The sequence below is a fragment of the Histoplasma capsulatum genome, genomic scaffold (assembly GCF_000149585.1).
Source record: "Histoplasma capsulatum NAm1 scaffold_3 genomic scaffold, whole genome shotgun sequence".
In the NCBI taxonomy this organism is placed as follows: Eukaryota; Fungi; Ascomycota; class Eurotiomycetes; order Onygenales; family Ajellomycetaceae; genus Histoplasma; species Histoplasma mississippiense.
Window position 1 is genome coordinate 111237 of NW_001813980.1, and position 26314 is coordinate 137550.

A 26314-nucleotide genomic window follows, 5' to 3' on the forward strand; every position below is an offset into this window, starting at 1 on the left:
TATATTAGTTGCCGCTAGCTACTAGATAGATCATAACAACCAACCAAGGTTCAACCCTCTTACAGGGATAGTTACAACGTAATATTGCGAGCTCTATATTGTTTACCCGAAAAGGTTCCTCAAAACCTGATGTATACTAGTACTACCCACCAATGCCCCTTTCCTAAGATACTAGTAGCTAAGTACATCTTGAGATGCTTCCCTCCCACGGTTAACACAGAAGCTCACGTGGAGAATTTCATTGAGGGCAACCCTTGAAATACTAGTACGCAGACCAGGAGGTAATTTGAAACCTCGGGAACATCCATGGATGCTGATTGGCGAGAATTATCCCAAACTGGGACTTCGATTGGCCAGGTAGCTATGATAAAAGGTAGACGGCGGAGCAGAAGCCTCTCGTCGCTGGAGAACAAGAACAGCTAGGAGGTTCACGGTATGTGTAATCAAATTCCATTGCCTTCCGGCCATGTACTCATGATCTCTTAGGGCCTGTTCGGTGATTTTTTCCGTACAGTGCCAGGGCCGTACAGAAAGTGGATATTAACCTTTTGACAGCGCGAACCTTCAATATTGCCACCTTTCCCTATATGAATAGTAATCTGCTTGGTGTTTTGACATTACTTTTATTACTTATCCATATCATGCCATTTCAGTGGATGTGTAGCAGTTGAAATTTCCACTATATTACTACCTCTTCACATCAAATATCAGTGAAAAATGAATTTTAATGAGTCTTAGATTGATCTGATATTACAATATTTTAATGAATTTGTAATAAATGAGAGTTAGTGATCTGAATTCTTAACATGAGTCATTTAATCCACTCAGTGAGATTCCACATCATACATTCTCACAAATAACATCCTTACAACTACCCACGAACGTAGGGGTACATTTGAATTTTCCACTTTTCCAACTGTTTTTCGTATAATTTTAACCCTCCAACCCGTTCAATATCATCGCACGCCCTCTGCGATCTCTCTACATGTGTGTACTGCACAGGTTGAGTGGTCATGGAGCCCTCAACGCCCTCCCGTCCGCCCAAGGACATCGACACGGCCTACACCAGGCCACTGGAGCCGGAGTCACCGGCCAATTTTGTCGCTGGAAAGGCTGGCAAGAGGCAGAGGAAGACTGTCACAATGCCTCCCCCAGTCCTCAAAGGAGCCAGCGACAGCATCCCCACGGCCACCTCTCGGCTGCAGAAGCAGTTTGAGGAGGCTCAGCAGCAACAGAACCTGCAGCAGAAGGCCCTCATCAGATTGGCGAAGACTCTGGACAGCTGGGTTGAGGAGGAGAAGCAGTCAGTCAGTCAGAACTTTGCCCGAATCTTCTGTGAGAGGTTTGTCAAGTATGTGACAGCAGATCTGAGTGCAGCATCAATTCTGAGAGGGGGTGCTGCCCCGGATACTCATCCGCAGCCAAATGCAGCAAAGACAGCTGCGAGGGAGCCGACTACCTGGGCGGGTGTTGCTCAGAGGGGGAAAAACTCTGCCCTCCCTGGGGTTGCCCCTGCCAAGACTGCGGCTTCCTCGGCAGGCAGGGCTAGTGGAGCTAGCCTGCAGCCCAAAAGCGCCAGTCAGCCAGGGGGCCCCACAGGGGGCACAAAACAGCAGGAGGACCCACGAGTCCTCGTCACCCTCCAGCCAGAGAAACGGGTCGCCCGGCTACAGCCATATGCTGTGCGGCAGGCAATCGTTGCAAACATTCAGGGGGTGGGGGATGTGGCCAATGTGCCGAAGGTGGAGCCCACCTGAGTCTTCTCAAGAGTTGCCACCGGGATTCTGTTTTCTCTCTCTCTCTGTGTACATAGAAATCTCTCCAGCGTAGCACGTCTCCATGCCCTTCGGGAGGCTTCTGAAATACAGGCGCTGCCCGTGTTTTCTCCGGGACGTTAAACCTATACATACATACATACATCCTCACCTCTTTACATCCTTACAACTACCCACGAAATTCTTGATTCTTAATGAATATGAAAGTCATATTTCAGCTGAATTTGATCAATTCTGCTTTGAAAACAATATTATTACTTTTTATATACCATTTCATTCATTTCATCTTCTTCAATCTTTAAATGTTAGCTGTTTCTCTTTTCTAAAGAAGATGTACAAACAACAGATGAAAGAGCAAATGCAGTTTGATATTAATTACATTAATAAGAAAAAGTTTTTGACTCTATATTCAGCAGCTCATATGAAAGCTCTGAATGAGAACAATATTAAAAGTGGTTTCAAAACTTCAAAGTTAATTTCATACAATTCAGAGCAAATTCTCTCATATTTTAATATTTAAATATATACATTCAACTCTTCAGAAACTTCTCATAGTTTTCAAACCTTCTGAATCACAGCCACATCACTGTATCTCATTCTTTTATTATCATTCAAATTAATAAGTAAGTTACAGTGTAATTAGTGAAGTCTTCCTTCCTTATATTCATTGCCACCTTCTAACTCTATAACCTTCTTAATATGAACAGGAATCCGCTCTATCCAAGCCTGAATCTGCTCCTGTGGTAGATCCCTCCATGTTCTTTCCCATATTGCTATAGCTGCTGCCCGGTTCTGTGGAGCTCCTTTGACAGTTGTTTTTCGTTTCATCCAGGTCCAAGCAGGTTCAATCGTATTGAGATCTGGGGAATTCGCACACCAGAGCATCCGTTGAATGTGATGAATCTCATATATATGATGTTGGATATAGTGATCATGAGCAGGAGCTCGATCCTCCTGGACAATGGTATTTGGACGTTCCTTTTCACACTCATTGGCAAAGGGAAAGAGCTTTGGAAGAAGGATTTTGACCTGATATCGATACCAATCAATTCCATTACTTTTGCCACGGGATAGCTTGCCTGTCTCTTTCTTCCACTTCCATATTGGTTGAGGTCCTGGCAGTTGACGAAGGTTTAAACGTCGTATTCCATTTTGAAGCTCCCATTCTGCTTTCTTGATTGGTTCCATCATTTCATTAAGAGAATCTATATCCTTTACTGACTGAGCCTTTTCTTGAGCAGTTTCCGGACTCCAGCAGTGACAGGGACCCTTTTTATCATATGAGAAACAACCCCAGAATATGAACTCTGAAGACCCCTTCCATCGCTCGCGTATGCAACTTCGAGAGAATCTTTCCTTGGAGGTTCTCCAAATTCGATATCCTCCACGGCGATGAAGCAATATAACAGATGCCTCATCTGACCATATAACTCTTTTCCAATCTTCTAGAGTCCAATCTTGATGATCTAGACACCACTGAAGTCGTTCATGTTTCATTTTATTGGTCAAGCCAGGTTTTCGAGTAGGTTTGGTCTTTTTCATGCCTGCTTTTCGCAAGATCTTCCATACAGTGTTGGGTGCAATATTAAAGCCCTCCTCACTGAGCTCAAGAGCCATATCAGCACAGGATTTCTCCCGTCCATATCGATTTCGGCGCACCTTCGCTAATACTTGCTCTCAAATAGGAGAAGTCTGTTTTGTAGGTCTGCCACTGCGGGGGGCATCTTGAAGGAATTCATCACGGATAGTAAGATAGAGGAGATCAGGGTTGAAGCCACGTTCAAAAGCTCTGGCATATATACGGTTGATTTGGCGAGCAGAGAGATTTGTAATATTCATGATCTCAGTGGTAGTTTTTGCAATATAAGGTGATTTGAGAGCCACCACGAGCGCCCGAGTGGCGATATCAGTATTGGGAGCCATGATTGAAAGCAGCACTGATGATGAAAAGATAACAAACTGAGGCAATAGAAACTAGGTGGGAGCCTCTTATATTTTAAATGAGGGGTAGTTTTATTACATTTTAATACTGTGGTGGTGCTCACTATCTAATATAGCGGTTTTTTAATTATCTTGGCGAGACAAAATTTTTTGCAGCGGCTTCTGTACAAAGGCGAGCGTTGGGTGGAAACGAGCGTTAGGTGGTTGATTACGTTAGTATTTTTAGCTCCCAGATAAAATGCCCAAGATATACTATATGAGACGTTCTGAGAACTTCAAAGATTTTACCTATAAATATGTAAGTAATATGAGCTATTTTGACTGAACTAGGCTGGAAAATACCTTATGGATTGCCCAACCCACCTAGGACATCGGGTAGTTGGGTTGGTAGGCCGTAGTATACTCCAACAGCACTGGTATGGTGACACCAAAATGGGTAGTTTCATGGCTCTGGCAGCTCAAATTAGAGTTGTAAAATCTATCAAAATGAACGATTACTAGTACTTTCGTAGTTGCCAATTTCAATTTGCTTCGGCGACATGCATTATGTATATACAGTCAAAGGAGACTTGATATTTATGGGCATGTCAACAACGGCACGGAACATCCTCCAGCCCGACCCACGGGTACTAGGTCATTGGTTGCTCTACTCCCAACCTTCATTGATTAGGGACAGGACGAGGAGTTTGAAACGAAATCCCTTCTAGTCTCCCATCGATTTGAAAGCTTGTCTCATTTTGCCTTCCACATTATCTGGCTTGTTGGCTCTCCTTGTGCCTGGGAGCTCTCTTTGCTATTTGCTTCCCCCGCCTACCCCTCGCCTACCCCTCCATCTACCACGCCAAGACGAACTTTTTTTTGTCAAGCGCGTTACTCTTCGTTTTGAAACATACTTGCCAGTAGCATTAACCGACTATTCTGCTTGCCTTATTCATCCTTTCCGGTGATAAGGACTCTGATTTTGTTCGTAGCCCTTCAGACGCGCCTGGTCAGTAGCTTGCACAATGGAGTTGCCTAAGAGAATAGTCAAAGAGACTCAGCGGTTGATGACCGAACCGTGAGTTGTTCACTGTCCTATTAAGTGCCCCTTGAGTTGATATGCTCTTGCAACTCTGGATGGCTAATTACGACATGCTTTTCCTTCTTTTTATTCTGGTCAAAAAGTGTTCCCGGTATCACTGCAAAGCCCAGGGAAGACAATCTGCGTCACTTTGATGTTACCCTTGAAGGGCCGGCCGACTCGCCTTATGAAGGTATGGGGTATTTGATACATAGATGCCTTGAGTGCTTGTTTATATATTACAATCAAAGCCTTGCGCTCAAGCTAACAAGTTCTTCAGGAGGAATTTTCAAGCTACAACTCTTCCTGCCGGAAGATTATCCAATGGCCCCTCCCCAGGTTCTGTTCCAGACAAAGATTTATCACCCCAACATTGACGGGATCGGAAGGATTTGTCTTGACGTCTTGAAAAGTATGACAAAAACCTCACTCGCCTCATGGGCAGTATTAGCAGAACACACAGCCCCTGCTAGCGCGAAATGGAATAAAACTAACTTTGTTCCCTTCAATAACAGAAAACTGGTCTCCAGCTCTACAAATCCGCACCATTCTCCTCTCGATCCAGGCATTGCTTGGGGCCCCTAATGCCGATGACCCCCTCGCAGAAGAAGTTGCGAAACACTGGAGAGAAAACCCAGCTGCAGCTATTGCGCAAGCAAAAGCGGAGACACAACTATATGCATCGCCGGAGGCGGCGGGCAGGAATCCATAATCGGCAGGAACTTAAGTGGGTTGGCTAACATCGGAGTAAGGACCTGATACTATTTTAGTGATCGATTGATTGCGGGCGAGTTGTTTAATGGTGGTTGTTTATGCCGAGCGAGACACCCTGTTCATCTTTCTTCTTTTTGTTCGGCTTCTGACGACCTAATTCCCTTTATCATGTTATTACGGCGTTTTGGTTTTAATCCTTTGTTTGATTGATTCTATGATTTTATAGTCCCTTTTTTTGTATTTTGCTTTTTTTTTGTCTGGGTTGAAGGCTCAACCTGCGATGTTCGACTGCCCGCTATAGAATACAGATTCCGCACTCTTTTTTTTGAGGCGCAACGGATTCTCACCATTCTCGGCTCTCCAAAAAGCTAGCCAGTCAACTCTTGATGTATCTGGTGCCTTTATTTCATTTATTGTTTCCTACACACTCCAGCGGAATTATGCCAAGCTCACCTCAGTTTTAGTTAAACGAATGCGCTGTTTCCTCTGTAAATTTTCAAAATAAAATCTCTCGACCTGATTCAATAAATGATTCATTCTAAGGTCCTCGTTTCGGTCATCTTGGTGCGTATCAACATTTTTAAGTCGATAGGTACGGAGTAAACAATGACACTTCCAAGCGAATGCCAAAAGTGTAATCAATATCTCGAGGAGTGTGTCTGGTGGAGCGCCCACTTGCCAGCCAAAATGTTGTCAGCGCCATGTAGGATTCATCGATTAATGACCTGATCGGGTTCATGTAACGCGAAAAATAGGATAGTTCGGAATAGACCCGACTGCAAATTCATTCCCCATCATAGAAAACATAAAGTAAATTCCCATTGCTGAAAAGCCATGGAGAGTTGGAGATTGGAGACTGATAGTGCACGCCCACTCCTGGAGCTTGATTGGAGCTTGTGAAAGGGCAGCCAAAGTCACGTGAGACACTTTAGCGAAAGCATCTCGCACCAACCACCAAAGGGTGTAAAGGGCGTCAGTCGCAGAGATTAATTAAATCTACGAAGTCAACAATCTAACCCCGTCCACTCACCGGCTGCGCATCTCCACCCATTCAAGATGCGTACCTACGACGACACTTTCAGCGGCGAGAAGATTTACCCCGGAAAGGTATGTCAGAAAATGATGCTGTGTTTTTTGAAAGTGTCGTGGCGGTTCGGTCCCGGTATCAAAATCCTTGTACTCCACACGCACGACTTGTTTGGACTATGGAGGATTTCTTTCTATATGCCAAGTTTATCCGTTTAAATGGTTGGAAGGAATAACTACGAGAAACATGAAAAACTGATTATTTTGGCTACGATGTGTGCAGGGTAAACTCTACGTCCGCGGCGACGGCAAAGTCTTCCGCTTCCAGAATGGCAAGACCGAATCCCTCTTCCTCCAACGCAAAAACCCTCGCCGAATCTTATGGACGACCCTTTATAGAAGACAACACAGGAAAGGCATCTCTGAAGTCAGTGGCATTTCCATATTTCCCCCTTATATCTTTCGCGATGCGAGGTGTTTCTGGGAGATCAAAGATGTGTGGAGCAGTTGGAGATACATGGCATGAAGGATGAGGAGAAGCAAGGAAATATCACGGATGGGCAAAAATGATAGTCTTTTGAGAATGGAAACTGGAGAAGTTGGGATAATTGGCTAACAAAAGGAAAATCTATTTTTTTTATTACTTCATATAGGAAGTTGCAAAGAAGCGTACCCGACGCACAGTCAAGTCCCAGCGTGCTGTTGTCGGCGCCTCTCTAGACGTCATCAAAGAACGACGAAGCATGCGCCCTGAGGCCCGCCTCGCTGCTCGCCAACAAGCCATCAAGGAAGGAAAGGAAAAGAAGTCCGCTGCCGAAAGCAAGAAGAGAGCTGAGAAGGCTAAGAACGCTGCCAACGCTGCCAGAGGCCAGGCGAGCAGAATCCAAAGCAAACAGGGTGCTAAGGGTGCGCCACCCAAGGTTGCTGCTAAGTCTCGTTAAAATTTGGGATTCGGTAGTGGCGCCCGGTGATTTTTGTGGAATGGAAGGGACCAGTGCAATTACGAATATCAGTGTGCTAGAGTCTCCCATTATCTAAAGAATTTTATATTCCTTACATATCAGGACTCTGCTAGGCGAAGATAATTTTCTGTTATGGGACGTTTTGCAAGTACGATGTTCTAATGCAAATGGATTCCTGCTATTTTTCTTTCTTATTTCTTTTTACGCTTTCAATGTACTGTGATCTAGTTTAAAAAAAGAGAAAACTCGGTTAGCAGATTTCCCACCCACTCTATATTCGTTTCATTTACCTTTCATGGCTATTTCAGGATGATGCTCAATTGCCTCGCATTAGCATATTCCGTGCTTCAAAGATAATTCCATCTGAAGCAGTCTGCTTGCCTGAGAGCAAGGTCCCATCCATCTTAAATACTCATCAATATAGCGACTCAGCAATTCTATAATCTGTAAGCCTTCAAGCGAGAATTCAGTGCCATGATCACTCTTGAGATCCTGCTGGTTCGTCTTTGGAGCAATGAGTAGACGGCTTCCAAAATAGGAAATAGGGCACAGCCCTACACACTTCAACTCGCCAAGTCTTGGCAGTCGCTAATTTGACGTCCTCCATTTCAGTCAACAGAGACGAGCTGGAAGAGTTGAAAGGCAAACCGCGACAACGAAGAGGATCGAATCCCAAACGGCTGTAAGCATCTACTCTCCTTCACCTTCCCTATCTCCCAGGCGTTTCAAAATGAGACCCAAAGGATCCTGATATTGTTCTCTTCTTCCGCAGCCGCTACCGCTCGCTTAATACAGCTAGGCAGAAAAACAAAACGCCAACACATCCATCAAACCATCGTCATTCTCAGCCTCCCACACAGTCAATCACACCTCTGTCAACGGCATCCTTCGAAAACTCGTCCCCATCGCTTACCGCACATCATGGGTAAAGTTCACGGATCCCTCGCTCGTGCGGGCAAAGTCAAGTCCCAGACCCCTAAGGTCAGTTCTTTGCCCATTTTTCACTCTCCGTGCATGGTTCTCGGAAAACGGTTTCTCTCACCTCGATTCTGAGAACTGTGGTCCGTGTAACGAATTCTAAGATTTGGGGTTTTATTGCAAGATATAGTGGAAAGTTTGAGAGATATATATAAAGACATATATGGTTGAAGATACGGAAACAAGAACAGATTTTGGGCTGACTTGGAGGACTTGATGTAATATAGGTCGAGCCTCAAGAGAAGAAGAAGACCCCGAAGGGTCGCGCCAAGAAGCGTCTGCAATACACCAGACGATTTGTTAACGTCACGATGACCGGTGGAAAGCGAAAGGTGCGTCTTCTACAGCCTTTGGTCCCAATAATGATCGGAGAAAGCAATCGCAACGAAGTTGGAACTAACGTGATATTGTTTCCTCGTCTTTTAAGATGAACCCCAACCCTACGTCATAAGCGCATTTATTTACGGTTTTCTCTCCTGTATTGCTTTGTGTTTTATGTGTTGGGAACCCTTTATCTCTTAAACTGGCCCGAGATGAAAATTGAAATTATGGACAACGAACGAACGAACACATAGAGGTCTTAACACGATCAGTTTGCGATGTGCCATTACTCTTATTACAAGGTAGTGGAAGGGTCGAGTTGGAAAGGGGGAGATATCGTGTATATTCATGGACACGAAAACAGGGGACTCCGCAAGTCTGGGGAAAGGACTGGTCAGCCTGGTTACAATATCTCTCGACACATTTGTGTAAAAACTTTCTGAACATATATCTACTCTTGTGTCGGGTACTTCACAATTCAAATTTCGATTTTCTTCCCACTTCCGCTAGTCATTAGCATTTTCCGCGCGAGCTTTGTAATGTGATATATCCGGTGATCGTTTTCAACGGCGTATGCCGACCGCGGTACGCAGTCTAGCCTCTTAAATACATCTTATGGCTTATATACGTTAATATTCGCTATCATTTCCTTTCTTATACCAATTCCTAACTTCAGCTGTTGAACTCTTGCCTCTTTCTAATCTGGACCTGTCTTCATATATCATTTGAGGTCCTTTTCAGACAGCTTTCGTTCCCATCTAAAGACAACAAATGTCGATTCAAATACTCCGTACATACCAAGCAAATGTTGTGCCAGGTGTTGTCTTGCTTCACCCAATGAGGCTTTTCAATTCTCAACATCACATCAGGCTCTAGCGACGAGAGCCTCTTTCCGGCTCTTAGTTGGCATTTAGCTGATGGGGTATGAGGCTCTCCCGAAATATGTTGAAAAGCTTTGATAGCTGATTCGGGTGGCTTCATACCGGTCTCACGTGAACGATTGAATTGATTGGAAAATTGTTGATACTGATGCCGCAGTCGAAGTCGGCGCGCAATATCATTTATTTTCAAACTCTGTCCCTCTGCCTTTTTCAGCTTCAACATCTCTCCAAAACAATGATAGTTCTGTATTATATCTCTATGAAAACTGCCTGATTCGTCGGTCTGTACCCGAGCCGCCGCGGACGGAAATCATAAGCTTTAAGAGATCTCTTCGGCTGTTCTGTGATAAACTAAGGTTCTGTTGTTCCAAAAATCTTGTAGGAGAGATCGATCGATTTGCCATGCTTTAGATTAGAGCGGGTCAATGTGTGAAAGCAATTTTGGCCTGGGTTGATTGTGTTTTGGGTGCTATGATTGAGTGTTTCGGTATGGAAGGGCGGCGAAGACTTGATTGAAAATATAACATTCTTACCTAATGCTTCATGAACTCACATTATAAATACACAATCAATCATTATTCAATACTGTTTAGGTTGAGGAAGATTGGACATCTTTTAGTAGTAGATGGTACTTCGTAAACATCCCACTGTCTTATTAAAATAGCGCATTACTCATGACGTACTAGAAACAGCCTACTTCTTGCAACCATAGCTACGTGGGCCAACACACCTCAAAATCCCAGGGATACATGGATCTTTAGTTCCACATTATCTGAACTGAGGAGCATCCACTCAGATCCCTATTGTAGAGTGTGTAGTGGGCGGCTAAGCAGTCAGTCAGCTACTAGTCACTAGTACGAGTACTAATTTTTGCAGCTCTGCACCCTCTGTAACAGGGGGATGGTGGTGGGGAGCCGGCCCAAGACCCAAGAAAATCAATCCGAAATGTGCCACTGTTAGAATAATACAAAACTGGAAATGGAAGAAAAAAAAAGAGCGCAAATCGACGGAGAGAAAGGGGGAAAGGGGGAAAGTTTGAAAAAAAAAAAAAAAAACAAAAAAACACAAAGCAGAGGGGTATTAACACGCCATCTATGTATGTATTAATTATCCCTGATATTGTCGAAATCCTATTCCGGTCCACTCGTCCAAAAATAACAAGGAAGACTCAAGGCTGAAAAATGAAAAATATTCTTCCCTCCCGATTAATAATATAAAAGAAACAAATCACTCCGACCGTTTTTCTAGACCGCAAAGAAGAGAGAGAAGAGAGAAGAAGATCCGAGCACCCCATTCACAGTAGTAATCCAACACTTGCCTGCTGGGGCCGCGGGGGGAGTGTACATTATCATACACGCCCGTGCAGACGACGGCTGGATATTCAAAATACCCTAGCGGAATATATTTAAATAATCATCCCACTATGTGGTTCGATCACTAGTGTTTGTCCCGTAGAGCTTTTAGGGGCGAAGCAGAGTGATCTTGCGAAGATATGTATTGGAATTGGGCGTTTGTATTTCTGCTTGCTTCGGAAGATAATTGGGGACAGTATTGGCCGGAAGGATGGGGCTTTTTATTCCGTTTGAGTCCCTTATAATTATTATATTTTTTAAAGGGAAAGAAGAAGGATAAAGGGGGCGAAAATTAACAAATAAATGTAAATTTATTCGTTTCAGTTGTAGTAGTGAGCCATTTCGAGGCCGGCACGTTTGAAGCCGCATTTCAAATAAAAGCCTTCATTGGCTTCTGAGCAATCGAGGATACTCTGTAAGAGTGGACGGATCAGCGACGAATTCTTTCCGGAAGACACGAATAAAAGCCACACACAATGATATTTGAAGAGGAGTAACCGGGGAGGGGGGGGAATGTAAGAATGACACACCTTATAGCACCCGACCTTCTGCGCCACGAAATCCAGCGCCTGAATCATCCTCAACCCTAACTTCTTCCCCTGCTGGCCCATTTCTACCGCGATATCTTCCACATGGCCCACCATGCCCAGGGAGTGAATGAACTTGCGCTCGACGATCAGGCTCCCCGTGCTCACCACCCTACCAGAGCCATCGCAGATGACCAGCAGGAAATACTCCTCGCCTCGCTTCGCCATCCAGTCATAGCGCTCGTTCCACTGCTCGACGGTGAAGTCGCCGACAGCGGTCAGGACTCGGAGAACGTCGAGGTAGCCGGAGAAGTAGTCTGATCGCCGTAGGGGTCGGATCGTGTAGTTTTCCGGCAGCTGTTTTTGGACCATTGGGGAGATGTACGAGGGGCAGAAGAGGGGGGCATCGTCGTCATCATCTGCAATGGAGTGGGAAGAGGCTGGAGGGCTGAGCATCGGCGCTGCGGAGGGAATGTGCGAGGTGTTGTCTCCATTTGTCGCTGTTTTCGTCGTTATTATTGACGATTGGGTGGGTTGGGAGGTGGTCATTGTTCCAATGGAGAGGGTCCTTGTTGGCCTCAGGAGAGAGAGGTTGGGTTGTATTTATGGGGATATATGGGGATAGCCCTGTTTTTCTTGTTTTCTTCTGTCTCTTGCTTCTGTTGATGTGCACGTGTGTGTAGCTGAAACGGTATGTCGTTGAAACGGAAGCTAGGAAGTGTTTGAAGATAATAGGACGGGCGAGGCTGAGGTGAGGGGCAGCACAATGGGCTCAATGCGATGCTCCAGAATTGACTTCGAATTGCAGATATGCCCTTCAATGCTGCGTGGGAAGGGGTTATTTTATGTTGACGTCGTTGGCATGGGGCGCAGTCCAGGATGCAATTTTCCAACTGCATAAATTGGGACTAGTGGCTGAAACAAGGAACAACCATGTCGGAGGATAATGTTGTTATGAACTAGCTAAGTGAGAGCAACACCAAAAAAAAAGGCTGAGTACCGAAAATCCCATGAAACTGCTAATTTGTGCCTGCCAATATGTCATGTTCTGGGCATGAAATAGTTATCACGAACTGCTTGGGGCTGAGTTTCTCTAGTTTTATGCCCAAGACTGCTAAATGGGATATATTGCTAGTAGCTGGACTCTGTAGTACAAGAAATGGCGTTTAAATATATTTCCAGCACTGAACACCGGATGAGCAATTCCGAGTTCCAAGAAATTAGAAGGTCAGGAAATTGGAAGAGAAAGGAATAGAAAAGGGAACCCGTAGGGCTATGATATAGAAGAGTGCCGTATATTCTCTTAACAAGATGAGTCAAGTCTTGGTGAAGGTTATATATAATACATCGAGTGCTTTCTTCTTGGTTGGCAACGCGCGTCAATAATGGAGAGTAAAGTAAAACCAGTGATGCCGACTAGACACTGGATGGGAAATACTAAAAGAGCAATGGGCGGCGTGCACGATATAAACCTGTGGTCTTTGATCACTGAACCCCGGGTGATTTTGAGACGATACTACGGCTGATCGAAAACAAGTTTAAAAGCGGATAAAACATTGACATGTGAGGCCTTTTGCGAGAATGTCCCCTGGAACTCATGATGTCTATCTAGACACAGCTTGTGGAGTGTATCAGCCTCTAGTTCAACTTGACAGGTGCAACTCCTAAAAAGGAAAAATAAAAGGGAGTGCCATTTCTTCATTGCATCTAACTTCTCGAATCTATCCCTCGTCTCGCCAGCGGTTTGAGGATGATTAAGAAAAAGACCTTTATGTTATGGTATCCATTTCATGCCAAATTTGCGTATTTGACAAGTAAAGAGCCCAGGGGGTCCCAGGTTGCTAATGAGGTAATGATGTGACATGGAGACTGATAGTTCTATGCCTCCTTTCCCACTCCGCATATAGTTGATAACATATCAGAGGCGTTAAACGAACGGCTTGGATTGTGAGGCGGAACTTAGCATTTGGCTCCAATCAGAAGTCGACACCCCGAGTAATTTGATACACGAAGTTCGTTCCTGAGGTCATGTCTAATAGAGCGGTGTCTAAGATAGAGGTTAGAAATTATCACCAAGTGGTCTCAACGTCACGGTCTTCGGCACTACGAAGATAGCATTTCCCGTGGCGCATAGGCTACCCTTTGAATCTCGAATTTCGCCCTTAACGAAAGCTTTGCGCTCCGTGCTCTTCTCCAGGTCACATTCTACTGTCACTATATAAAAACCCATAACCTTTAAGGGTCTAATATAGTCGATATTGAGGTTAGCCGTTACACCTGTTCGAGCGGGGAAGCTGCGTATGGCAACCCGTCCAAAGCTTTCGTCCAGAACCGTAGCGACTGCCCCTCCGTGAACGATTGATGGCCAGCTGCTGAGTCCAATCCCCATATGCACCACTGTTGTAGCTTTGTGTTTTTTTTCGTTCCAAAATATTCGCTGTAGATATCAACCATCAGTTAGCAACACCATTAGCAAGTCTACCAAGCTCAATATGAAGATCGAATCGCACGAATTGAGGCGAAGGGGGTGGGCAGAGAAGAACTAACCTGCACAGGCAAATTGCGACTTCCACTCAGAGGCCCACTCGTCAGTCGATGAGGCTTCTCTTCCTCTGAAAAACTTTCGTATGCCTCCCATTCGACATAATCAGGATCAGCCCGTAGCTGTTTAACCACCTCAAGGCGATCCATCACCCGCCGCAGATGGTCAACTCGTTGTGTATCCTCCAGGGAACCTGGTGCCGCGGGATCGGCCAGGAACGCGGACAAAACATTCCCTATGCCATAGCCTAACGAGCCGAAGATAGCGAAGTAGGCCAACGAACGAAATCTTCGCCGAAGTACATGTTGTCTTTCGGTCAATGGTACTCGTGTCGCTCGGGCGAAGGAACGCCTCACGATTGATGAAGCATACGGAGAGGTATCAGGGATTAGCAAACGCTTCGGAGGATTGATGACGCTCCGGGCGATCGTACCACAGGAGAAGATGTGGGCTATCGGTTTTGGAGAGCGGAACATTGCTGGCGCATGTCACCTGCTGTGAAGGCTGTCAACAATGCTTGGAGGTTACGCACAGAATTTGTGATGGGTCGAGGAGATGGTCATGTGATAGCATGGGCATGAAAAGCAAAACGAGTAGGAGACAAAAACTCTCATTGATCTGAGAACGTACACTAGGTACATATGGAGGATACTCCCATAGTTTCATAGAGAGTAATTATCATCTAAAGCGTGCTAAATCTATTTTCTTTGATTTCCGATTACCGTGTTAAAACCTCCTTAAGCCTGTAAACATAATCCGCCAGAAACAATCGATAAAGCTTATCTTAATATAACTATCGTAAGTTTTGAAGGAAGGAAATAAAATTGATGATGGATGCTGGTTGAAGTTTGCGTCTCTAAACAAAAGATGAAGGATTATCCTTTAACTTCCTCTGCGGTTGGCAAATCGATAGCCCGATAAAGCAGTATCAGTGCAGAATGCGATTCACCTGAGGGATGTATGTTAGTTTGCCAGCTCCCATAAGTTGTCATTCCTTTCATTTTCTCGATTTAAGGGACAAGGCAACACAAGATATGACCACTTACCACCGCCTGACAGAGTTTCGATCTTCTCCGCCTCAACCTCAGAAACTTTGTCATCGTTGAACCACCACCATTTGCCATCATCCTCGTATCTCTTGCCGCCGGGAGCGAGAGGGTCATCGACAATCCTTCCTTGCTTTTTCACGTAAGAGGTGTAGTGGCCGCTCTCAGCACTAGGCCCCTGGTGGGTAATGACTCCGCACAATTCGTACAGCCCGGATGTATTGGCGCCATCATCAGACGCGAGTTTTGGGTCGATGAGATTGAACAATTCTTTTTTAGCAGCCATAACGGCTGCGGCACGCTCGGATTCGTACTCAGCATCAGTTTTGAAGGCTTCCTCCATAGGAACATCGGTGGTCGCATCAGGGTCCTCGGTGGCGATTTGTTTTTTTTGGATAGGCTCGACCATGGAGGTATTAGCCTTCTGCTCCTCTTCCCGTTTATGTGCGATCTTCTGACGCTTACGAACTCGTTCCATATCACGTTCATCTTTGCGAATTTCGCGGACCTTGTCTCTGACAGGGAAAAGCTTTTCCTTCAGCTCCTCAGTGCAAAATTCCACAACGTCCAGCTCTTGTGGGAATGTCACTCTGCGCATGATTTTCACCTTCTTCTGTTTATCTCGTTTCCAAAAAAATCGAACAAAATGCACTGTAAGGTATTTTGGTAATCGAGAGATCTTAGAGCGTTTTGTATAAGTCGCGTCCCGGTTCAGAGTAGGCGAGTTCTTCTCAATTTTTTCCTCCAAGCCCGCCAACAGGCCGTCCCGCAAATGGTTTATGTTTTTGTCGATATGACAGTCTAGCTTAAGGAAGGAGTCTGAAGTTTCAATAGCGGTCTCACCTGCTTCTTTCGCCGCAGGGTCATCACATTCAAGGATCGACTCGAGTCTCCCAGCGAGGTACTTGTCGACAAAAGCTATCTCGGACGATTCATCACCGTTCTCGCCCTTAGTTTTGAGATCCTGGCGTAGTTGAGATATGATCTGGGACCATGCCTCTTCTGCGTCTTGCTGTGCATACCCGGGACCTTCCTTCGCTCTCTGTGCAAACTGCGGGAAAGCATGCCTCAGAGAGTTCAGAAAAGATATAGGTGGAAATCCTTCCTGCGTTTCAGACATGCGCTTATAAAGATCCTTCAGAGAAGCGGTCAGGTCCCCAGAAGAAGGAATTCCTAGCATACTACGCGAATTTGATGAACCGGCTGAAGGCTGATATTTCAGAAGCTCTTCATGCAGCTCTGGAATGGTTCGCAACGTCTGTAGTGTCGAGTTTAGGTAGCATGTATTACCCAAATTTTGTAGACCGGCAGGGGTCGCGCCATCAGCTCTCGCAGCTTCGGCTTCCGTCATATCCTCAATGAATTTTGTCGTCTCTTTAGGCTTCTCTAGAGCTGCGGAAATATTGCTAGCGCTTGGTGTTCCCAGCATCATGAATGTTTGCCCAGGCTTTGCATTAAGGGCTGAGAGTTCTGTGTCATCTTTCAGCTGCCCACCCTTCACGAGAACCTTCTGGCGTTCTGGCTCGACTCCAGTCAGCGAATAGAGCTGGAATTTGAAGGTTTCTCCATTGGCAGTCGGATCGAGATCGACCTCGTGGCGCTTGCCTTGGTGTTTGACAATTACTTGAGTCCACTGATTAGTAGAAGCACGAAAGTTAAAACCAAGGTGGAAAACAGAAAACCGAAGCTCACCAGGTATCGTAGCCATTACGGAAACTGAATATTACTCTGTGAAGCTCACTATGCAAGGATATATATTCGAATTTCAGCCCTTCAGAGGTTGGCTGGAGGAATGAATGACAGGGACGTGTGTGCTAACAAAGTAATTTGCTGAGAAATGCTTCTTGAGGTTGGCGGGGGGAATTGTTGCAAACAGTGCAAACACTTCCAATCATCTCTACGTTGACATGCCACCATCGAACAACAACGGGACCCCAGTATGAGTGTCTTATACAAAGAATTCACAGCACCACTGTCCTCTTACATGCAATAGCGCGGCAGACCATTTTGTCAAGTCCGTTGTACCCCGCACACAATCGTATTTGCTCCGTTTACTTGAACCTCAATTTTCGCAAGTTGAACTGACGGCCCACATCCATTATGGTACGTACGTCCCCTAACGACCACATTGCCCAACTAATCGTTTCTCAGTCACAATCATTGCGCCCATACCTTCAATGTGTGCGATCCTCTCTCACAGCCGCCCTCGCAATTTCCAACTTTGCTTCGCAGACGTCAGAACGGCATAATGTTCCAGAGGTGGAGGCGGCTACTTCCCCAGAAGTCCTACTAAACCCCCTTACAATTGCGCGTAACGAAAACGAAAAAGTCCTTATTGAACCAAGCGTCAACAGCATCAGAGTCAGCATTCGGATTAAGCAGGCGGACGAGATCGAGAATATTCTAGTGCACAAATTCACCAGATTTTTGACTCAAAGAGCAGAGGCGTTCTTCATTCTACGACGGAAGCCTGTAAAGGTTAGCTACCCTCGAAACATAGCACATACCGCGGAAATTGTCATGGCTGACATAGTCTAGGGCTACGACATATCTTTTTTGATAACCAATTTCCATACAGAGGCTATGTTAAAGCATAAGCTAGTTGACTTTATCATAGAGTTCATGGAGGAGGTGGATAAGGAAATATCGGAAATGAAACTCTTTGTGCGTAAACGGCCTTCGCGCCCGACTATGCGGACTCTCTGGCTACCTCCTCATCGGGCTTATTACATCAAGTTTCCTCTACTAACCGTTTTGTGTTTAGCTGAATGCTAGGGCGAGATTTGTGGCGGAATCCTTTTTGACTCCTGTAAGTGTAGTCATCACTTTCGAAGATTTATACGGGTGCTAATATTTGTGATGCAAGTTTGATTAATTAATTACATGCCTTGTACCTCCGTGGCAATGGGCTTTATGCGATATTTTTTTTTTCTTCCAGTATTCTAGTTTATATCCTTTTTTGCCCAGCTATAATTCGGAATGTCATGTCCGTTTTGAGCCTTTCCCTGGTGTAGATTCTAATAGAACCCATTATGTTTCCTTGTGCAGATTTTCTGTTCTAAGGCAATGTAAATTATGCCGCCCAGCATAATTTCCTTTCTTTTCATTTCTATGATCTCCTCTCGGTGGAATATATATTTGTATCATTTCACATATTCCACTTCAGTATTTCGTTTTCTTCTACCATTGAATCATCTGCCGGACATGAAAAAGCGCATTACATTGATTGGCACCAGTCAGCATTATCCTGTTTTCTGAGATTTCTGTCCGCATTTCTCACTGGCCATCAGCCAGGCTATTTCGCGATTTTGAAGCTTCCATTCATCAGCTGAGTGGAGACCCTCCGGACGCAGTATTAACATCATATCCGCTTGCTCTTTTCCACCTCGCCATCGAGTTATCTATGTAGGATATGCCTCACATACACAGTTATGTGATTTATACTGAACTACAACATTCACAAACAAAAAGCTGGACTTTTGTTAAGTACCACAATTGCTTTGTGAATAGACCAAAGCCCAAGGCATATATGAGTTTGATCATTAACATCCAATGTGATGCAAACCGAACCCCCCAGTATAACTATCCTTCTGGTCATAACATACCTACCTGTGCGAAACCTCTCATGGCAGTTCTAAGCAACGACTAAGCGGAACACACAAATCTCATGAAACAATTCGGTTTTTAATTTCATGTTTCATCCATTCTCCCCTCTTTCATTAACAGGCACTACAACAAACACCTCCTCTAGTTGGCTTTTGCTGCCAAATGTGGGATCATCTTTCCTCTTCCATTTTACCCTTTTGTTTCGGCAGATTGTTCTGCTGTTGATCGAGTTTGGCACGCCCATCACGCACTCGCGTCGAGCTTCGTCAAGAAGAGTTTCAAAGCTATGGCCACTTTTTTCAGGTATAAAATGTCGGAAAAGGCTCGAGGCTACTGGAGGGAGAACCCGCCTAGTTTTCCGTATACCGCTCCGGCGATAGTCGCTTCTAACCATGACAGTGGAGAATCTGAGAACGATTTGTTGGGTCACAAGCGTGGACGTACCCACATCAGCAGCGATGGATATAAGTTCTCAGCCTCAAGGTATGAATTTTGCAGCGATTATGGAAGTATATCCGTGCCCTCGGATGCGACTTCAGAAGAAGAAACCGAAAAATTTCCTGATTTCGTTGACAATGGTTTCAATGCCCACAATTACCTCCCAGCTTCCAACGGTAGTCAACAGTATCACGTCCCTCAATACCTCCCACTTCAGTTGGCTGGATACACTTACTATCCCTGCAGCAGCCCCGAACAGAAGTCAACCGGATATCAAGTGGGTTATAACTTCTATCCCAGCGTGCCATATTTGCCACGTTATTCTCCTTATGTGATGAAAGCGAGCCATCATCTCCCGATGCTTGATCAGGGACTTGGAATGGGTCAAAATGACGGGCTCAATGGCAATTTTAAGGAATATGAATGTAATAAACTCACGGGTCTTGCTGATTCTGTTGTATCTATGGGCCGCCCAAAAAATCCTTCAGCAGTGAATCCAAATGCCGTTGGGGCAAACCGTCACTTTGTTGGGGTTACTGAGACAATGGGGCAAAAGGGAGGTGATGTTCTTTCGTCTGTCACTCTGGCGACGTCCATGGAACATGATCCTTCATTCTTGACTGCACGAACTTTTCAGCTTCCATCTGACCACAACTACGCCACGCAGCATCAGAACCCAGCGCCAGCAGCGTCCCCGATGACTGCGACCACTGCGATGGCTGTCACAATGTCAGCCGCACATAACGGTCCTTACGGCTACGCTGGCAATCCGGTCTGCTACCCACACGCGATGCCGTTCGACAACGGGGCAAAGATACAGCCTACCAACCCAGATTTGGGGTTATCAAAATTACCAATGTGCGTTATATCAGATCCCTGGCGTGTTCATTTCCAGTATTACTCCTCCATCATCAAGCAAGCGTGATAGTTCCGGGGTTGTTCATGGGGCCTCTGAGAAACGGACGGATTTCTTAACATGGAAGTCATGCTAACATGATTCTAGATCCCTTATGCAGTGACCAAGCACGAGATCCTGCAGTTTCTTGGTCGTAACGCCAGACCCTTGACACCTGATTTAGGATGCGCTGTGCATATTATCATGGAACGTTCGACTGGGAAGACTATGGACTGCTACATTGAATTCCCAACTAAGGCCGATGCGGAGTGTACGCTTGCTTGGATCAACCGTGGTTTAGACACTTGCCAGACTCCAAAATTGGGCAATCGTCATGTGGTAGTCAGAGCTAGCCATCAGGACGAGTTGCTCAAAGATCTCTTTCCGCGTGCCAAAAACATTGATTGGAGAAACGGTATTCCTCATGTGAGGGCTGGAATAGAGAAATATTGCTCTGGATTTCAGGGTTTTTTGACTGGAGAGGAAATTTTCTGCACGGTTCGCCATGCTGAGATGCCTCAACGCGTATGTTGTAATAATACATTGGGCCGCTGCCTGGGAATTCTTAGACACTGATCTCCCTGATGTGACAGTCCGTTTACTGCGCAAAATGTCTTCAGCGCCCTTACGAAAATATGATGAGTACTTTATATAAGGTTCGCCCCTTCTCCACGATATTTGGTGACGTTCCTAATCCCAGCCCCAGTTCCCTTGGTATGCGACCTACTTTTACACCGTGGAAGATCGCAATCAGATTTTTTCTGCTACTCTTCGCCTGATTCATGCTTTGGTGCCGCAAGTAGAGCGAGGACAAACTATTGGACTCGACTCGCGCCTTGTTTGGGAGCTACTAGAAGCGGGACTGCGCTGCCCTGTCTTTAATGATCGCCAGAAGTTTGTTCTCAATATTGCAGCCAAAAACTATCGCGTGGCTGCATCTCCCACTGCACGATTCTGGCCATTTGATACACTCACCCGTAAGCCTAACGCTACTGAGGAACACGTCATGGTATGAAAATCCCCAAAACTTAACCTATTTGCTTATGCTAATGCCGTATCTCATAGCAATATGCTGAATTGATTGTAGCCGGTTCTGCTACCAAGAACCCTGGCACCTATGTCCTGGCTAACACCTGGCATCCTGTCATGCATGCAGGCTCTCCTTTTGGGAAGGTCTGGCTTGAGTGGGGCTGGGGAAACACCCATCACAAATGGCAGACCGCGGTGGACTATGAAATTAGTGTTTTGACACAGCTAATCACTGAGGGTGTTAAGAGCAAACGTGGAACAGAGAGTCCTTCTCACTCTCTTCCATCCTCCGCTTCGTCTCCTTCAGTTTCTGTTGACGGTCCTTCTTCGGTTGCGGGGCCTATCTCTGAAAACATTTCTCAATCCGTTTCGCCCGCCATGCTTCGTTACCCGGTTCGACATACCCACAGCCTAAGCCGCCAGGCCAGGTCTGCTCCCATCAATTTCATCCATGACGCGTGTTCAACCAATGTGCCAGACTGCAAAGATGATGCCTCCCGTTCTAATCAGGCTAATCGTCGCAAACCCTCCAACTCCTTTTCGGGATTCGCTGATACTTGCGTTATCCCCCATAACATGTTTAGAGCGGTGGGTACTCGTCGCCGCACCCGCGCTGCAACCAATGGAAGTCGTCATTCTCCAGTGCCTGAGGTCGATGAAGGCTGCTATGAGCGATCTGTATAGTGTTCGCATATCACATACTTCCGTTAATGATCACGCAGGTTTCATTAACTTCACGTATTTCGCTCCCATCTGAGGCTCCCAACTGAGCCACTCCAATTGTTTTTTTTTTCCTGGGATTTTTCTGATTTTTCTTATTTGGGTTTCCTTTTGTTCTTGTGATCTTTTTGTCGGAAATTTTCTCTTTGGGCTTCATTCCCGGATATACGGCTTGCCTCAATTGCGCTGGGGAGAAGGACGACCAGTGACCTATTCCACAATGTCCGTCCATAAGAATAGTGCCTACCAGGCGAGGAAGTGTTGGTCGAATATCATATTTGCCAATGGCAAAACCGGGGCGTAAATCTTGCAAATTGGCTTAGTTTTCCTCCTTCCTTTCTTTCTTGTATTTTCTTTGTCTATCTCTCGTTTCCTTTGACGATGGATTTCGACTTTCATCAAGTGGAATACTGCTTCTCGTACCATGAAAGCGATTGATTTATCTGTTTGTTTGTTTTACTTCCGTGGGGTCCAAGTGTGTAGCCATGAGTTACAGCGAAATTGAGCGCAGGAACATCCGCGCTACGATGATGAACAGGATCGGCCTAATGAATTACTGATGCAATTGTTCGCTTTAGTTACGTTTTTCGGAGCTTCCCTTCCTTCCCTTCCCCCCCCCCCCCCCCAATTTTCGTTTTAATGAACTTGACATTCGATTCCCCTACGTGACACTGTCGTATTCCCATGTGCGGCTTATCGTCTTGCGGGCCTGTAGCTGGTTATGAACAAAATATGTCAAGCACAGGTAGTTAGTTAGCCAGTTAGTTAGTTAGCAAAGTAATAACAAATGAAGGCCAAAAGTTGCCTATTGCATTATTTGCTGTGGATATAGAAAGACAATCGTCCGTGGATGGTAGCTTTCCTGCGTCCGGGGGATCACCAACCGTGGCATCAACGTCAGATTCTTTGAAAGGATAAAGACATTATCGCACGAAACATGTCCTCATAATATCTGGTATGCTTAAGGATGATTAGATGGAAAACTGCCCGCTACAACAGCAGCAAGCTATAGAAATTTTTATAGACCGCCTTGGATCAACTCAAATCAAAGATACAGAAAGGAGGGCTCACCCTCCTCACTCATAATATCACCAAATAGATCAAGTTTCCTTCGAGCAACCTTTGGCCCCATCGCGGCTCTACTCCGCCTTAATCCCTCCTCCCTTTTCCTTTCCCTTCGCACTTCAGGATCTTCCCAACCAGCCCTTCTTGAAGAAAGATCACCGGCATGCCCTGTACTAAGTTCCTGTAATTTCGTCCAGAATCTATCTCGCCGGTTTGCGTTCGTCTTAAACCTCTCATTTGCAACTGCAAGCAACATGCGGAGATAAACTTCAGAAACTAGGCTCTTAGCAATGACATCCTTGCTTTTACTTTTGATGCATTGTTGATGGAACCCGATGATGGACTCAAGGGCAAGTCCGGATGAACGGACTGCCACAATGGGGTACGCTTCCGAATCATTTAAACACCGCAGGCTTTGTATGCCACTTTCTCGGAAACCGGCCATTGTGGCAGCTGCGAGGACCGGCTGGGCATGTTGTAGAGATGATGCCATAATGTGGAGAATCTGTGATGCCATGTTAGGCATTATTCATACATTTTGAGGGGAATTGTGACTATTGCAGAAAAGTGGACAAACAACAACAGGTTGAAAAGCAGACACTGACCATTGGTTCAAAATGAAAACGGACAAGCCTCAAGCTACCGGAATGGTTTATTGTTCCAATTTTCTCGTCCATGGGAACCAGATTAAACATCCTGTGAAGGTAATTGCCTTCACAGTCCAGGTCTATCTCCACCGGCTCATGGGATACGAATAACCAGTTACCACTCCCTTTACCTCCCGTGGGTGCAAACTGCGGTGGTCTTTCTGAACTTTCTCCGATATCCCCCTCTGCTTCTACGATCTTCCGATCATCTTCTTTGACAGAAGAGCCTTCTTTATCTCCTAGTCCTTTCCTTTCTCTTCCACTTCCACCCACTTCTAGGAATACGCTGATTCTACCGGCGCAGCTGCTTGTCGTAACCAGGCCAGGCATTTGGTTGATATTGTGAATCAAATCGCGGATTCCCGCATCTATAGATCCCTTGGGTGAGAGATCTGTATATTCTTCATCTGGGACGGACAGATCGCGTATAATCTTCTGCTTTTTAGCCTTGAAGCCGGGTCCAGGGGAGGCCATTTCCACCGAACCGAGTTCGATTTACTCTCCTCAGAGCGAAACAAGATATCGGTCCAATCGGGACAGGATCAAAGAGGGTTTATGATTCAATCAGCTTTGTCTTAATTATGATAGTGGCTGGTAGGCAATGAAACGTAGTTTAGATTTCGCGCAAGTTATATTTGCTCTCCTGACGAATCTGCTATTGAGGACAGAGGGTGATGTAAATATGGTAATGGATGCCCGTGAAAAATCCACATGCCTCTTGAGTATTTTAGCTGTTCTCCCCCACCAACAAACAAATGCAATTTCCCTTTTTGCCCTGTCCCTTAGAGCGCTCCATCCAAGACAAACAATTGGAAAACATATTTCACTCGATGCGCTGAGAGCCAACTGACAATGCTCCCATTAGTTAGTTAGTTTCGCGCTAACGAGCTGAAGCTTTGTCTCCTTGGTCTCTTTGGAGAATCATTGGCTTTTCCAATTGGCCTTCAATGAATTTCACCATTTCAAACGATAATAAATAGCTTGAAAATCCTCCTCGGTGGACTAATACACGTACCCATCCGTTGTGACATATATTTGCTATTATGTGTGCTCTACTAACTATGTTGTAGAAACCATCCACCCAGAATGCCGAGATCTCCAGCCAATATGCCCAGACGTTCCTCCCGACTCGACCTCCGATCAGCGGCTGCCGAAGAACAAAAGAAGCGAGCCTCTGACAACTCGTTTCCCACCCCAGAAGCAACCAGAAAATCAAAACGACACAAACTAGCTAAAGATAAACACTCAATCAAAACGAAACCCGCCAAATCGACTGAGGAAAAGAGCAGATACTTCAGGAACCAACCCGCGGGAAGCCTGGATGCGGAGACCACAGAACTCTCAGGGATATCTTCTACTACACCATCGGCTTACGAAGAGGGCGGCGAGGACTCCCTTTCTGTACCATCAGCTACAGATGAATTCGAATCCGAATCCGAATCCGAATCTAAACCTACCAAAAGGCGCGGTGGTTGGGGTTGGGCAAGCGGACGGAAGAAAGCAGTAGCAACCGCACAGGGCGCTGCCAGGGCAAAAGCCGGTTCATCTGCTAAGCCAGCAGAAAAGGGAAAGGAGCTATGGCGGGAGGGTGTGAAAACCGGTCTAGGACCTGGGAAGGAAGTTTTCATTAAGCTCCCCAAACCTAGGGATGCGGGTGATACACTCTACGAGGATCATACAATTCATCCGAATACAATGTTATTCCTCAAGGATTTGAAGGCAAATAACCAGCGTGAGTGGCTGAAGAGTAAGTACAAACGAATGTTTTATGTGGTATTGTTTATTTGCTCACCAGGAATAGTGCATGATGCGGATTTTCGGACCTCAAAACGCGACTGGGACACATTCGTTGAAAGCCTGACGGAGAAGATCATTGAGAAGGATAGCACAATTCCAGAATTGCCTGCTAAAGATTTGGTATTTACGCAACATGTTGACATCATCCGCCTCGACAGAACTAACAATGTCCCTTGGGGTCATTTTGCAGGTGTTCCGTATCTATCGAGACATTCGATTTAGTAATGATCCCACTCCGTACAAAGTATGTCCCGCCAGAACTCAGTATCTTTCCGCCTCAAGCCTCAGTTACATTGTTTCAGAGAATTGGAATATCGCTAACGCATTACAAAGCCTCATTTCTCGGCAGCATGGTACGCGTTTTACGAGTTGACCGCATTTAACCGCACTGATCTCAATGACGGCGCAGTCAGCCAAAGAGCAGAGCTGATAAGTATTTAGGTCTCGCACAGGACGCAAAGGCCCTTACGCCGCATATTACGTGCATGTAGAGCCTGGTAGATGTTTTATTGGTAAGTTGCACGACATGTGTGCCTCCTCGCGTGATATCCCTTACTGGCAAAATTAGTCGACCCTCAAGCAGGGACCTAAACCATTGGACTTGGTTTACTTTGTCCATCATATATAGCGCTGTCCGTATTTATTTAGTTGATGGTGCCCGGCGATAACTGGCTCGTTCCCATCTGGTGGTGCATATATTTGAATATTGGCAAAGTGAATTTGTTGCTTCGACAAATCGAGTGAGAAAAAGATGCGAATCTGGCCTACACTGACCATAACCTGAATCAGGCTCGGGCCTCTGGCATCCAGAAGCTGACAAGCTCGCCCTGCTTCGCCGAGACATTGACCAGAATTCACTGCGAATCAAGAACGTGTTGAACGCAGTGGACGTTAGAGAAGAGATTTTCAACGGCATTCCGAAAACTAAAAATGAGGCCGTTTTGGCATTTGTCAGTCAGAACCAGGAGAGCGCGCTGAAAACTAAACCAAAA

The 26314-nt window shown here is 45.6% G+C and overlaps 15 protein-coding genes across 15 annotated transcripts; 8 read left to right on the plus strand and 7 right to left on the minus strand.

The window, feature by feature from the left end:
- Window positions 1-1013: 1013 nt before the first annotated feature.
- HCAG_03163 (predicted protein) lies at window positions 1014-1757 on the plus strand (the record flags this gene model as incomplete). The annotated part of the gene is made up of 1 exon (XM_001541016.1): window positions 1014-1757. One exon carries the CDS (start codon window positions 1014-1016, stop codon window positions 1755-1757), a length of 744 nt encoding a protein of 247 aa, XP_001541066.1.
- A 657-nt stretch (window positions 1758-2414) lies between these two features.
- HCAG_03164 (predicted protein) lies at window positions 2415-3392 on the minus strand (the record flags this gene model as incomplete). The annotated part of the gene is made up of 1 exon (XM_001541017.1): window positions 2415-3392. The coding sequence occupies one exon, from the start codon at window positions 3390-3392 to the stop codon at window positions 2415-2417; it is 978 nt and encodes a 325-aa protein (XP_001541067.1).
- Window positions 3393-3452: 60 nt separating this feature from the next.
- On the minus strand, window positions 3453-3698 carry HCAG_03165 (predicted protein; the record flags this gene model as incomplete). The annotated part of the gene is made up of 1 exon (XM_001541018.1): window positions 3453-3698. The coding sequence occupies one exon, from the start codon at window positions 3696-3698 to the stop codon at window positions 3453-3455; it is 246 nt and encodes an 81-aa protein (XP_001541068.1).
- A 1022-nt stretch (window positions 3699-4720) lies between these two features.
- Window positions 4721-5488, plus strand: HCAG_03166 (ubiquitin-conjugating enzyme E2-17 kDa; the record flags this gene model as incomplete). Its single annotated transcript, XM_001541019.1, has 4 exons — window positions 4721-4773; window positions 4881-4969; window positions 5057-5188; window positions 5292-5488. 4 exons carry the CDS (start codon window positions 4721-4723, stop codon window positions 5486-5488), a joined length of 471 nt encoding a protein of 156 aa, XP_001541069.1.
- Window positions 5489-6546: 1058 nt separating this feature from the next.
- Window positions 6547-7457, plus strand: HCAG_03167 (60S ribosomal protein L24; the record flags this gene model as incomplete). Its single annotated transcript, XM_001541020.1, has 3 exons — window positions 6547-6597; window positions 6800-6943; window positions 7170-7457. The coding sequence occupies 3 exons, from the start codon at window positions 6547-6549 to the stop codon at window positions 7455-7457; spliced, it is 483 nt and encodes a 160-aa protein (XP_001541070.1).
- A 942-nt stretch (window positions 7458-8399) lies between these two features.
- Window positions 8400-8907, plus strand: HCAG_03168 (40S ribosomal protein S30; the record flags this gene model as incomplete). The annotated part of the gene is made up of 3 exons (XM_001541021.1): window positions 8400-8459; window positions 8684-8788; window positions 8884-8907. 3 exons carry the CDS (start codon window positions 8400-8402, stop codon window positions 8905-8907), a joined length of 189 nt encoding a protein of 62 aa, XP_001541071.1.
- A 348-nt stretch (window positions 8908-9255) lies between these two features.
- Window positions 9256-9758, minus strand: HCAG_03169 (predicted protein; the record flags this gene model as incomplete). The annotated part of the gene is made up of 2 exons (XM_001541022.1): window positions 9256-9378; window positions 9576-9758. 2 exons carry the CDS (start codon window positions 9756-9758, stop codon window positions 9256-9258), a joined length of 306 nt encoding a protein of 101 aa, XP_001541072.1.
- Window positions 9759-10129: 371 nt separating this feature from the next.
- HCAG_03170 (predicted protein) lies at window positions 10130-11053 on the plus strand (the record flags this gene model as incomplete). Its single annotated transcript, XM_001541023.1, has 3 exons — window positions 10130-10145; window positions 10555-10691; window positions 10907-11053. 3 exons carry the CDS (start codon window positions 10130-10132, stop codon window positions 11051-11053), a joined length of 300 nt encoding a protein of 99 aa, XP_001541073.1.
- A 277-nt stretch (window positions 11054-11330) lies between these two features.
- HCAG_03171 (glucosamine 6-phosphate acetyltransferase) lies at window positions 11331-12086 on the minus strand (the record flags this gene model as incomplete). The annotated part of the gene is made up of 2 exons (XM_001541024.1): window positions 11331-11423; window positions 11541-12086. The coding sequence occupies 2 exons, from the start codon at window positions 12084-12086 to the stop codon at window positions 11331-11333; spliced, it is 639 nt and encodes a 212-aa protein (XP_001541074.1).
- A 1510-nt stretch (window positions 12087-13596) lies between these two features.
- On the minus strand, window positions 13597-14555 carry HCAG_03172 (conserved hypothetical protein; the record flags this gene model as incomplete). The annotated part of the gene is made up of 2 exons (XM_001541025.1): window positions 13597-13974; window positions 14085-14555. The coding sequence occupies 2 exons, from the start codon at window positions 14553-14555 to the stop codon at window positions 13597-13599; spliced, it is 849 nt and encodes a 282-aa protein (XP_001541075.1).
- A 399-nt stretch (window positions 14556-14954) lies between these two features.
- HCAG_03173 (ubiquitin C-terminal hydrolase) lies at window positions 14955-16833 on the minus strand (the record flags this gene model as incomplete). The annotated part of the gene is made up of 2 exons (XM_001541026.1): window positions 14955-15028; window positions 15126-16833. 2 exons carry the CDS (start codon window positions 16831-16833, stop codon window positions 14955-14957), a joined length of 1782 nt encoding a protein of 593 aa, XP_001541076.1.
- A 392-nt stretch (window positions 16834-17225) lies between these two features.
- Window positions 17226-18197, plus strand: HCAG_03174 (ARP2/3 complex 20 kDa subunit; the record flags this gene model as incomplete). The annotated part of the gene is made up of 5 exons (XM_001541027.1): window positions 17226-17228; window positions 17277-17603; window positions 17664-17789; window positions 17890-17934; window positions 18174-18197. The coding sequence occupies 5 exons, from the start codon at window positions 17226-17228 to the stop codon at window positions 18195-18197; spliced, it is 525 nt and encodes a 174-aa protein (XP_001541077.1).
- Window positions 18198-19041: 844 nt separating this feature from the next.
- Window positions 19042-21777, plus strand: HCAG_03175 (predicted protein; the record flags this gene model as incomplete). The annotated part of the gene is made up of 5 exons (XM_001541028.1): window positions 19042-20027; window positions 20086-20104; window positions 20173-20589; window positions 20771-21073; window positions 21130-21777. The coding sequence occupies 5 exons, from the start codon at window positions 19042-19044 to the stop codon at window positions 21775-21777; spliced, it is 2373 nt and encodes a 790-aa protein (XP_001541078.1).
- Window positions 21778-22474: 697 nt separating this feature from the next.
- Window positions 22475-23999, minus strand: HCAG_03176 (conserved hypothetical protein; the record flags this gene model as incomplete). Its single annotated transcript, XM_001541029.1, has 4 exons — window positions 22475-22522; window positions 22746-22765; window positions 22885-23383; window positions 23484-23999. 4 exons carry the CDS (start codon window positions 23997-23999, stop codon window positions 22475-22477), a joined length of 1083 nt encoding a protein of 360 aa, XP_001541079.1.
- Window positions 24000-24611: 612 nt separating this feature from the next.
- Window positions 24612-25763, plus strand: HCAG_03177 (predicted protein; the record flags this gene model as incomplete). Its single annotated transcript, XM_001541030.1, has 4 exons — window positions 24612-25272; window positions 25327-25442; window positions 25513-25566; window positions 25656-25763. 4 exons carry the CDS (start codon window positions 24612-24614, stop codon window positions 25761-25763), a joined length of 939 nt encoding a protein of 312 aa, XP_001541080.1.
- Window positions 25764-26314: the final 551 nt, after the last annotated feature.